At 34.5% G+C, this 13,793-nt stretch overlaps 1 protein-coding gene across 1 annotated transcript in view; it reads right to left on the reverse strand.

Moving 5' to 3' along the window:
* LOC117326617 (receptor-type tyrosine-protein phosphatase mu-like) overlaps nt 1-13,793 on the reverse strand; it is a 66,510-nt gene that overhangs the window by 38,237 nt on the left and 14,480 nt on the right. The window contains exons 6-11 of the mRNA XM_033883376.1: nt 7,047-7,145; nt 6,409-6,504; nt 6,176-6,271; nt 5,079-5,174; nt 3,805-3,897; nt 2,712-2,807 (exon numbers count right to left, since the gene is read on the reverse strand). Coding sequence (XP_033739267.1) covers nt 2,712-2,807; nt 3,805-3,897; nt 5,079-5,174; nt 6,176-6,271; nt 6,409-6,504; nt 7,047-7,145 — 576 coding nt within the window. The remainder of the gene's footprint in view (nt 1-2,711; nt 2,808-3,804; nt 3,898-5,078; nt 5,175-6,175; nt 6,272-6,408; nt 6,505-7,046; nt 7,146-13,793) is intronic.

The raw sequence follows: 13,793 nt of genomic DNA on the forward strand, positions 1-13,793 counted from the left end.
ATTACGCATATTCGTAGACGGACCAACAGTAAATTTGTTTTGAGACAATCTAATTAAAATCTAGATGGTCATTCTCACTACGTTACATGAACATCTAACAACATCCGATACGTTCGTATGACCTTGCACGGTCTTTGTTAATGGATATATATATATGAATATATATTGAAATCATTTCAATGTTTGTTTTTAAACGAAATTCTACAGTAGACCTCGTGGTCTTTGAATGACCATGACTTCAAAAGCAATAACCGCATGACGATGATACAAAATATTGTTTAACTGCGTTCCAAGGAAAGGATTCCATTTTATCTACGGCTCAGATAGCAGAGGTCGGATAGTTACATGGACGTCAGAATAAGCCAAAATTTGACACAGAAAGTACACACACCAAAATAAAAACACAATATTTTGACCAAAATAACGCAAAAATTTCCCGATACCAAAGAATCCCAATTTAATGTATGTATATTACAGCCTGCAAAATCATAGACAGCACATGTAGATGTGCCGTAAGTACATACATGAATGTACGTATTTGGAAGGTACATGTAAGTAATTGGACAGTTAAAGGTGCGATATTGAATGAACACATACTTCTGCATAGCAATATCAGCAACAGGATGACATTTAAACATACACATGTGACACAGACTATGTTGTCATTACTCTTCGAATATATCTGGTATGTAGATGTGTATACTTAGTGTCAGATTTCCCATAAACTATAATTGTTCCTTTAACAGATGGTTCGTATCACCAATCTGCTTTAACATCAAACATACATTTACATATATACATATCCAAACATTGCCTGAATGACCTATTCAATATATAACACTAACGGATTCATACCACCGTAAACGCAATAAAAACAAGGACAAACAAATTTCAAAACCTACTAATTAGTTCTTTTAACATATTTAAATGTCACAGTATAATCACCTTCATAGCCCTAATTTATTTAATACGACAACAAATAAGGTTTACAATTGCAGACAATAATCAAAATAAGATTTTCATCCGGATACCAGAAAATATTGTGTTCTGTGTATAGGTTACTCAGATACCAGATAATGAATTAATAAAGGTAGAACATTAGTATGTCCAATAAAAATATTTCCCACTTTATTCTGCCAAAGAAAAATAATTTTTAAAATATTTCAAAAGTTTGCAATAAACCTGGTTTTTCATATTATATTGTAGAACTAATCAATCGGAACATACAGTGAGCTGGTAAGTACCCCATTACCTGTATTAAAAAAAATCTTTTTAAAGTGTCACTACCAACTATATTTTGGAAAAAAATCAAGAAACACTAAATACCACTACTCAAGCCTTATAACTCATTGTGTCCTGCCACACAAGCAAACAAGGAAAGGGTATCAAAACAAATTCATATCACTAAAAAAGATATTGCACTCTAATTCTTTGCTAAAAATATGCATATATCTGCAACAGCTATTTACTGTTGGTATGTGGAGAGAATTACGACGCCACTTGACGGGCATATTAATGACATTGCGGTTGGAATATGTGGAGAGAATCCCTGCATCAAATGTTGACCACCAAATGAATGGCACAGTAGATAGATATAACTCACCAATACAGTTTCCCTTGGATTTTTCACACAACGTATCCTTACAATTTTCAAACCATGACCTGACTGAGATGTTAAGATGTTAAAATAACCAAGCGTTATATTTCGAGGTTTGATATATAAGTAGGGTGTGTTTGTTGATGTAAATTCTCTATAATTCATATGTAGAAGGAACATTCTTTTGTTAAAGGCTCTCAATACAGACCCGTCATTTTAATTGTTCATGAAAATATTTTTAAATAACATAAATTATATAAGAATACGATTTGAATATGTTAAATGCGTTTTATTTTATCATCAGAAATTTTAGATGAAAGATAAATAAAGCTACATTTGGAAATGCAAAAGTCAAACAGATAGATAAAAGGGAGATGTTGTAGGTGAGTCAAAGTCAGGAAAATCAAAATTTGAACTTGACAAGTGAAAACACCACGATGATATATAGCATTTCCAAACTAGAAAGACTACGCTTAACGTCACATATCTATAAACTCCACGAGCATGACTCTCGTTTCTACATCAGTATTTACAAATTGTTAAACTAATGTCTCAATACATGGTTAATGTAATCTACCACCACAGTAGTTAGTTGGATTGTTGTCGTGTATAACAATTACAACGAATTTAAACTGGAATTCACCTAAACGTGGTCCTGTGTACTTTACATACATGTATTTACAGTTCCCAGGACAGTTCGATTTAAAATTAACACAATAGTAATTTGATCAACCAGGGGTTCGGTCCGTAACCTTAATTATCACTCGATATTGTGGCGTGTAGCTTCGGGTGTCACACATAGAAGTAATACCGAATATTTCCTTGGCTATACGCGCTCCAGATGCTACAATAAACATCGTGAGAGTACACGAAAAAAATGATATAGCTCTTTGACTGTTGTTATAAAAAATTAGTGATTATAATCATTGAATTCGCACAGTAGACTTGTATGAAGAGCGATGCTGGATCATGTTCTATTTTCAATGTAATTACCTTACCTGTACGTCCGCCTTTTTTACCTGTGTAAAGTAAGAAACTGACTATAATTGCTTTGCGTTAGTCTTACCAATTCATCACATTTCTATGTTACACTGAGCAGTAAACAGTTACTCACCTGTACAGGATCCATTGTCCCGTTCACACAGCATGTCCTTACAATTTCCTGGACAGTTCCGATCACAGTTAGTGCCGTGCTTTCCAGGAATACAGTCTGTAAAATAAAATGTCTCTCAATAGTATCATTTTGTCGTCTTTTCGATATCATATTATTCTCATCTGAATTAACCTAATTGGTTTATTACGAACGACAAATAAGGTTTACAGCCACTCAATTACTAAAGTAGTTCTCTTTCAGGGAATCAACTTTTGTGTGTTAGATTATTTGTATTTTGTATTTATTGGACGTATATTGATAATATGTTACTGGAAATATCTCAACGTTATTGAAGGTATACAACAAACATTCATTAGTTTACATCCAGATTAGTACACATCCGATCTAATAAGAATAATTTCCTAAAAATTTCCTGGATAACCATCTAAAGAAAACTCTCACTTGGATACAAGAAAACATGGTGTTTTATTTATAAGTGTTTCAGATACTAGATAATTGTTACAGTTACTACATGACTAGATCATTCAATGTAATATTATCAACGCGTAAACTGCGTTAGTAAAAAAGGCCGTACTGCTGAGGAACATAATATGGAAAGTATATACAATATTTACTTCGTCAAACGTGTGGTATCTTATTACCAATATCATCCTGTGCAATGAAATTCCCATTTTATGTGTAATGCTATCTTTAATCTTATTCTATTGAACGGATATCATTAGTGACTTTGACATCTATTAAAGACTCAAAAGACAAAAATAAATAAAACCAAAGACAATATTTTAAAACTCGTTTTCATATCATGTTGTAGAACTTTTTGAAGCTGAACCTAAAGGAACTGGAAAGTACCCCATGACCTGCATTTTAGAAAGTTATTTCTACTGACATGGTACCACCCCACTACATTATGGGAAAATCCTGAAAATTACAAGATATCACAGCTTCAGCCTTTTAACTCACGGTGTCCTGCCAAAAAACAAACACAGAAATGAGTGAAATCAGTGTAAAGTAAGAAACTGACTATAACTGCTTTGCATTAGTCTTACCAATCCATCATATTTCTTTGTTCCCCGAGCAGTAAACAGTAACTCACCTGTACAGGATCCTGTGTCCCGTTCACATGTGTCCTTACAATTTTCTGAACAGCTCTGATCACAGTTAGTACTGTGCCTTCCAGGAATACAGTCTGTAAAATATAAAGTTCCTCCATAGTAAATGATGCTTCAACTCGTACTATCGTTTTCGCATTATGTTAATGTTGCGTTCCATTCTGTTGCTCATAAGTGTATTCATGTACAATATACATTGTTGTACATTGTTGCAACTTGTACATTTCGATGACGTCACGTTGTTTACAGATCCCGCGTTATGTATGCACTGCAATACATGAAGGCTTCGTTCTGTCTTCTTATTGTTTTTGTTAGCTTTCTTATTTTCTAATCGAATAAATATGATAAAACAACCTCAATCGATATGAGGTATGAATGTGGTTTTAGGAAAAAACCGCATGTTGCGCATAATACTTCAACTTTCACTTCGTCAGTGTTCACGGCATGGTTTGGCTGTCATGGCAACGGCGAGGACGGTAGTTTTACCACAGTGTAGAATCTACAAACTTGCATGTACAACTGAAAACTTCTTACTATACCTTATGTCTTTTGGAATCATCAGTAAATAATTAATTTAATTAATAACGATCCATTGCATTCATCTATCAACGTTTGTTCGTTTCTATATGCCAATTTCGATACTTAAAACACTGAAGAGTTCCCATATTGAACCATGAACATTAACACTTGCTCTATAAATCGTCCTAGAGCACCCGATTACCCAAAATCAATACTTATGAAACAGATAAGAGCGTGAAGGTATTTGCACGTGAACAACGAAAAATGCTCTTCATTCTTATGAAAATGACAAACATCGTCACAACCACACAATTAGTAATACATGATATAGATTAGTCAATGTAATACTCTCAACACGTAAACTACGTAGTGATAAAGGCAAAATTTCGACTGATCCTGTTATAGGACTAAATACGTCCAATAAAACAAGGTTGAATATTGATCTTACCTTGTATTTATTGGTTGTAAAATGTATAACAATACAACCATTAGAACTATTACTAATATGTTAAAACAGTTGAAATATATTGGTGAACAGAGAAAAAAAAAAGAAATTAATTAGAAACACGAGTACATTACAACTTTAATGTTAAACACCGGATTAAATACTACTTAGTACTTCAACAAATGATATTGACTTGGAAGATTAACGATTATAGTCGCGAATGCATTGGTAACATTCTATAATTCAAATTTTTCCAAATAATGAATTCACGAATATGTTGGAAAGGTTACTCACCATTACAGCTCCCATTGACTTTCTCACACAGTCGGTCCTTGCAATTTGTAGAACATTCCTGTTCACATTTAATGCCGTACCGCTGAGGAACACAATCTGGAAAGTTTATACCATAGCATTTATTTACTTCGTCAAACGCGTGTGAACTATCATCAATATTATCTTGAATATAGAGATTCCAATTGTATGTGTAATGCTATCAATTTTAATCTTATTCTATTGAACGCATATCACCAGTGACATCGACTGCCATTACCGACTCATGTGGTCTCAGATCGCACTTAATTTTCCTCTGTATTGTACCAAAGAGAAATAAAAATCGAAATATTTCAAAACTGATTTACATATTCATATTGTAGAACTATTTAAGCAAAACCTAAAGGAACTGGAAAGAACATCATGACCTGTATTTTAGAAAGTTATTTCTATTGACGTGTCACCACCCCACTACATTATGGGAACACCTGTACAATTACAAGATATCGCTACTTCAGCCTTACAGCTCACCGTGTCCTGCCATAAAAACTCACATTGAAATGAATTTAAAACAAAATTATAACACTAGAACAAATATTTCACTTTTAAAATATATATAAAAATTATGCGCATATCTGCAATAGCTTATCAGAACAAATATTTGATAATAGTACTGGAATTTCCAGCTATACAACATGCCTGTACAAGGACGCTGGTGTATACGTGTGGTCTGAGGCCTGTATATGTGTGATACATTGAAAAATTAAAAAAAAAAATAAGAAAAAATGCAGTATTGGATACTAATGATCAAATTTAAAACCAAATTTCAAGTTAATCTGTTCAAAAAAAAAAAGAAGAAATATATATGGTAATTTTTCTAATCCTACACCAAGATTATAGCCATATCTCACTAACTGTGCAGGATCATCATACAAGCATTGCTGTTATACACAACGATGATTGAATTCTTGCAACGGATGAATAACAATAAAATGCAGTAACTAGAAGCCCGTACCTCATACGAAAAAAGATTGAAGGAATATTAATGTGGAATAAGTGGAGAGAAGCACTGCGCTTCTTGACCACCATTTCAATAACGCATGTACTAAGATATAACTCACCAATACAGTTTCCCGTGGACTTTTCACACAACATATCCTTACAATGGCCAGGACAGTTCTGATCACATGTGTTTCCATGTTTTCCAGGAATGCAATCTGAAATCATAAGAATCCTTCGAAAATGATGATTATTTTTAATAGTATCTTTTAATATGGGGTTACAGGAGAAAATCACTGGGTCACGTATTGCATTGACCATCATATTAATGACACAGTAAATATATATAACGCACCAATACAGTTTCCCGTGGACTTTTCACACATCATATCCTTACAATTTGCAGGACAGTTCTGATCACATATGTTTCCGTACTTTCCAGGAATACATTCTGAAAACATAGAATCTTCCCAAAATGATGATTATTTTAACGGATATTTTTTATCGCTTAATCATCGGCATCTATTCAACGACAGCACAGCATTTAATTATTATCATTCTCAAGTGACCTGACTGAGTTGTTAAGGTTTTGAATTAATAATCCAAACGGTATATTTCTTAGTTTGAAAATATTGAAATGTGTTTTAGTTTTTCATCAGAGATTATAGATTATCGATATGAAAAGTTACATTTTGAAACGTAATAGTCAACCAGATGCACGAAAGGAAAATGCAGATAAGTCAAAGCCCCGAAAACAAAAATGTGAAATCGACAAGTAAAAGCACATAAATGATATATAACGATTCAAAACTAGAAAGACTATGATTGCATTCATATGCTCATAATTTCCACGAATTTGAATATTTCTTCTATATCAGTATGATGAGCAGGATGTTACACCAAAGTTACACTACATTGTACGTGTATCATACCGCCACAGTAGTTGATTGTTTTCGTCTACAACAATCACATAGACTATTTTCTGTAGCTTACCTAAACAGTATCCTGTGGTCTTTTCACACAATGTTTTATTGCAATTTTCTGGACAGTTCTGATCACACGTTGTATTACCGAACTTCCCAGGAATACATTCTGAAAAATATAGGATTCCTGTATCCTAAACTTACCTAAACAGTATCCTGTGTTCTTTACACACATTGTTTTATTGAGTGGATTCCTCCATAACTTATACTTATCTTACATGTCACAGACATCATCAATTCTTTATCGTTTACACAATAGTAATTTAAAGTGTTGACATTGCAAAGTGAAAGGAATAGTAAATCATTCATAGACAAATTGCGAAACACAAAAATAACGGATAAAAACAGCCTTTTGATCTTCGAAACATTGAAATTATAACTATCAGGGTGATTTTGCATTCGAATTATTTTCCACGTACAGTCTACAAAGTCTTGTTCACAGATAATACCGTACTTATGAGGAGCGCAGTCTAATAAAAAATAAAGATAATTATTGCTTCCATCGGTACTTGTTATGCTATCATTCTGTATAACTCTATCAATTTAAATCTAATTTGATTCATTTCCATAGGAATCCTGATAAACTACGGTTACTTGTTGACTCGAAAAGTTTCTCGAATTAATCTTTATACAAACTTCTTTTTTCCTAGTTTGATGAAGTCAGGGGTAAATCTGAATCTAATTTTATTTCAAAACTACGTGATAATAATTGCAAACTAAGTTTTGTTTCTACTTCGAGAAGTTCTTCGAATAAGGTTTTATAGGAACGTTTTAGTGCCAGTTCCATTCGTTATTATTAAGTGTTGCTGTCGTTCTGATATAATATTTACTCTAGAAGTAAACCTGATAGGATGTGTTTTGTTGCGAACTCCTTTTGATTAATTTTAAATGTCTGCTCCTTAAAAACGTCTATGTCAAAACATTATATTTTCTCACTATTTACACTAGCAATCTCCATTCCAAACAGAAGTTACGCCGTCCTTTGTAGGTTATGAAAGGCATACGAAAGGCTCATGGCTTTATAAGTACTTATTTGTGAAATATGCTATATTTTATTTTGTTAAACTACAAATAGAGCCCAGATGATATACGATTAAAAAATGTAATACACTATTGATAAAATCGTTAGAATGAATTAATTTCTGGTCGTCGATGTCTGTGCTGAGTTTGGTGATTACACCTTCCCACAGGCTATTGGCATGCGCAGGGGAACAAACTGTACCACTTTCATGGCCGACTCGTGTATATTGGTTTCAAACGAGGTGGATTATATTCAAGAGCTTATCATAACACCTACGTAGACCCTGCAAAGTTCTTAAACTCAAATATAGATCTAATGACGATGTTCGTGTTTTAAATAACAGAATGTTCAATGACGATAAGATATACCCTGCTGACCTTGTAATCAAAGATACTACAGACTCCTCAACATTAGCCACATACATTGTACCTCCATCTCTACATACAACGTTACCAGCAGGGACAAATTACTATTAAGCTGTATCCGCCATAAAAATCAAGATCAAATCCTTGTTAAGTCACATTATTTAAATGGAATTTGGAGTGGTTACAACGGAACCAGCAGGCTTATCGAAAAGCATTGTAATTATAACTATAGATGACAGTGTTTATAAACTGTGAATCATCTATACACCGCCCCATGTCCTTTCAACACCTGTCTTTACAATTTTGAGGACAGGTCAATTCACATGAATCACTGTACTTGAATATTCCCCAATAACCAATGATTTTTTATTTTGTCATTTTAACAAATACCGATTGTCATCTTAATAGCATTCTTTAAAGTGTACCCGGAACGAAAAACGATATTCAAATATGTTATTCTTTGTAACCACCAAAGAAGAATGTCGCAAACCGCATCAAAATCGGTTGGCCGAGTGCCGAGATATCGCACATCGAAGTACGCGATTTGCACCTGTCGGTCGATTGCTAATCAGCGTATGGGTCAATCACGCTGACTTGGAACTCTTCAGTCTATGACGTCACAGGTTGAACGGAGTAACTGATATGGTGGCCAGTAGCATAGAGGACAGTGTGAACAGTAGCAACACAAACATGTCTGAATACGATCTGGACATGATATTTGAGGTTGTTGAATTTGGCGAATATTGCCGACAGGAAATCGGATTGTTTGTTTGTTTGTTTATGTTTTACGGCCCATCGACAACTAGGGTCATTTAGGGCCAAACAATATTCTAACATGTTTTATTTTTAAAGTTAAAATCAGATAAAATTTGTCATTTTTTAAAAGCATCCGTATTGTATATTGACATCATTATAATAAAAGGTGGTTAAAAATGGTAAACTATATATATGTACGAATAGATTATGTGAAATAATATGTACGAATAGATTATGTGAACTTTGTTATAAATAGAACGTCAAAGACAGTAACGTAAAAGACATCAAAGTCTATAAAATAGATCAATTTCTTTCAAGTAGCTAAATATTGTTTTCGAATCCACGGAACTGAAAAGGGTTTTCATATCCGGGTCTCGAAAGTATTTATCACGAATGTGCTTAAATTCGAAACATTCTATTACAAAATGCTGCACTGTGAATTGAACATCACATGCATAACACACCGGTGGATCCTGTCGTTTCAAAAGGAACGAATGAGTAGGATATGTGTGCCCGGTACGGAGCCGAGAGAGGACTATTTCCTCTCTACGATCCTTCCGGCTTGGTTTTGATGTTTTAAGTTTTGGTTGTACTTTAAAAAGTTTGTTGCTCGTCTCGAGAGACCAGCGTTGCTGCCATTTACTCTGAATGGCAGAACTAATTAGAGGTTTGAAATCTGTATATGGTATTTTAATATTTGTTTGTTGCAGATTTAGAGCAAGTTTTGCTTGGCGGTCAACAAGTTCGTTGCCTTTAATTCCGATATGGCTCGGAATCCAAAGTAATGTTATTTTGCATTTTTTTAAGATACGAGATATTCGTAAAACAAGGTTTTGTATGAGTATGTTCTTTGGATCTCGTGATTGTAAATTCTGAAGCGTTGTTCTTCGATATGGTCGAGGGCCAAATCGATGGCACATGCTTCCGCAGAGAAGATAGAGGCACCATCTGGTAAGCGGATTGAAGAGCAATGGTGATCGGAATAGCATGCTGCGGAGACCTTTACTCCATCTTTTGAGCCATCAGTGTAGATCTGAACATGATCTGGAAAATCTGCAATGCACTACCGAAAAGAACATTTGTGCTCTTCGGGTAATACACTCGACTTTGCCCTCTCATGTAGAGTAAGGTTAATATCAGGTGATTCGACAAGCCACGGTGGTACATCAGTTACGGTGTACTCGCCTATGTTGCCTAAACTTATGTTAAGTTCCTGAAGAAAGTTAGAAATTCTAATGCCAAATGTTAGTAGGAGTTTTTGGTTTTGAGTAAATATGTTTTGGTATTGCGGATTGACAACAAGGTCAAAAGCTGGATTTTTCGGGTTGGATTTCAATTGGGCGGCATATTGAAGAAAAAGCTTTTTCCTTCTGTCATTTAAGGATGGTTCATTTGCCTCTACATAAAGGCTCTGCACAGGTGTTGTTCGAAAAGCACCAAGTACCAGACGTAATCCTTGGTTTTGGATAGGATCTAGCATCTGCAGGTAAGAATTTCGTGCCGATCCATAAACGATGGAGCCATAGTCGAGTTTTGATCGAATAAGCGTCCTATAAAGGCGCAGAAGCATTTCACGGTCTGCACCCCAGTCAGTATGGGATAGTACTCGTAAAATTTTCATTGCCTTTGAGCACTTATCTTTCAAGTATTTTATATGTGGAACAAAGGAGAGTTTCGCATCGAAAATTAGTCCGAGGAATTTAGTCTGCTCGACAACTGGAATTTTGATACCATTTAATGTTAGGTCTGGATCATTATGTGGTTTTCGTTTTTGGCAGAAGTGCATGCAGACAGTTTTTGATCTGGAGAATTTGAAGTCGTTTTCATCTGCCCATGTTTGTAGTTTGCCTAGACATTGTTGGAGTTGTCGTTCTATCGTGTGCATGTTCTTTGACCTATAGCAGATCAAGAAGTCGTCAACAAAGAGAGACCCTTCAGTTGACTTACCGAGACATTTAGTTATACTGTTGATTTTCAGACCGAAAAGTGTTACGGAAAGGATTCCACCCTGAGGGACTCCCATTTCCTGTTTGGCTGTTTCAGAATAAGTTGAACCTACGCGAACTTTAAAATGTCTGTCAGATATGTAATTTGCTATGAATTTTGGGAGATTCCCACGTACACCAATTTCATGCAGGTCTTTCATAATACCATATTGCCATGTAGTATCGTATGCTTTCTCCAGATCAAAGAACACAGCGACTAGATGCTCCTTCTTTGCGAAAGCTTCTCGAATGAAGGTTTCTAACCTGACCAGATGGTCTACCGTTCCTCTGCAGTTTCTGAATCCACTTTGGTGTGGACTCAAAACATTATTAGATTCAAGGAACCAAACTAGTCTAGTGTTTATCATCCGTTCAAGGGTTTTGCATATGCAGCTTGTTAGAGAGATTGGACGATAATTATTTGGTTCAGTGGTGTCCTTACCAGGTTTTGGAATTGGAATAATTGTAGATTCCTTCCAAGAATCTGGGATCTTTCCTGATTCGTAGACTTGATTAAAAATATAAAGGAGACAAAGTAAAGATGATTCCGGTAGATGTTTTAGGAATTGGTACGGAATTTCATCTGGCCCAGCTGCCGAATCTTGTGATTTGTTTAAGGATTCAAGCAACTCTGTGAGATTGAATGGTTTATTGTAGCTTTCTGTGTTGGAGGATTTAAAATTAAGACGTTTCTTTTCTTTCTCTTTTTTAAATCGTTGGAATTTTTGGAAGTGGTTTTTGGCCGATGAGTTTTGGGCTATATTTTTGGCGAATGCATTAGCAATTTCTGATTTAGAAGAGAAAATTTGTTTTTTATTGATAAGGTGGGATGATGGTGCCGTTTTTCTTTTTCCACTTATTTTTCGCAATTGATCCCATACCTTTTAAGATGATGTGTTTGAAGATATTTTAGAAATGTATTCCTTCCAGCTATTCTTTGTATCGGATTTGATAGATCGCCGAGCCTTTGCTCTCCAAATTTTAAAATTATTGTAATTTTCAACAGTTGGGGAAGTCAAAAATCGTCTTAAAGCTGCCTTTCGGCCAGATCTATTAATAAAAGATTCTTCAGATAGAAGAAACTTTGTAGATTTTGGAACGGACTTTGGTATAGTTTTTTCGGCAATAGAAGTAAGAGTTTCGGTAAACGTTTTAATTGAATCATCGAGATTAGTTATTTTTTCTACAGTAAGCTCCTCGTTGCACAGGTGTTGGAATTGAACCCAATCTGCTTTGTGCATATTCCATCGAGGAGTGGTTTTATCAAGAGGAGTCCCAATACTATTTAGAAAAATAGGGAAGTGATCACTCCCACATAAATCATTATTAACCTTCCAGTCATAATCGAGAAAAATGGAAGGATGGCATAGTGATAGGTCGATGTGGGTACGGGAGCCTGTAGCAGGGTGTAAATATGTTGGGGTATTGTTGTTTAAAAGGCATAAGTTGTTTTTATCTATAAATTCCTCAATACGTCTTCCTCTCTCGTCTGTGTTCGGAGAGCCCCACATGCTGTTCTGCCCGTTAAAAACTCCGAGTATTATGTATGGAGTTGGTAGTTGGGAAACGAGGTTATTCAGTTGCTCATTAGTGAAAGCAACGCTTGGAGGAAGATAAATTGAACAGACTGTACTTGTCTGTGTAAAGTTGCACATACAGCGACAGCCTGTAAATTTGTGTTTAACGTGATCATTCTGTGAGGAATATTTGAGGAAATCGGAATCTAACAATATAAGTTTGAGCTTAAAATTTTTTTTTAGTGAAATTGACTCTGAAAATGACCGCTTGGTTAACACAGACTTGTGTAATAATCTGTCAATCACCAATACATGTATATTAGTTATGTGTTTACCATTTCTTACTCAATACCAAAGAAAGGAACACAGCATCAACATTTTTAATTAAAATAATGTGCCATTTCATTCGCAAATTAATATTCAAATAAACATACCAACAATACAACAGTTCTGGATACTCTGGTTTGTGAGAAAAGACAAACACACGTACAGTAAATATATGCGTTATATTCTATACAAAACCCGCTTCTAGTCATGAAAAACACTTAATTCAGAAAGTAATATATTATAATCATCATGATCTACAATAGACTAAATCTCTACCGTATGAATACCAGTGTTGAAGTCTACAACAAACTTCTACATATACAGATTTTATCCCTTATTTTACATGTCATGGTCTCAGGGATTACGGACGATTAAATGCTTGAGAACGATATAATTTATATACGATCGTTGTCAGTGAAATTATATAAAAGTGATTCGCAACAATTATAATATAATTGATACTTTCTGTACAGGTATAAAGCATAGGTACTTATTAAAACCATCATTTTAGCTCCGTTTTTTATGATAAAAAACATACAATTTAGTTCATCGTGACTAATCATAATTAATACTAAAACTTATAAACTCGCAATGATTTTCATGTATAATTTTTTCAAATTTTATTTATTTTTGGTTATTATTGTTTTTGATCGAGATCCTTGTGGTTTTGCTTTCGTGTGTCGCAAGTCATATATTCACTTTAAAAGGGACTTTTAAAAGATGTATATAAACATGTTCGGAGAATTACGAATTCTCAAGTTTGAGTGGATTAGTATACCGTTAAAC

This window comes from Pecten maximus, chromosome 4 (assembly GCF_902652985.1).
Source record: "Pecten maximus chromosome 4, xPecMax1.1, whole genome shotgun sequence".
Classification (NCBI taxonomy): domain Eukaryota; kingdom Metazoa; phylum Mollusca; class Bivalvia; order Pectinida; family Pectinidae; genus Pecten; species Pecten maximus.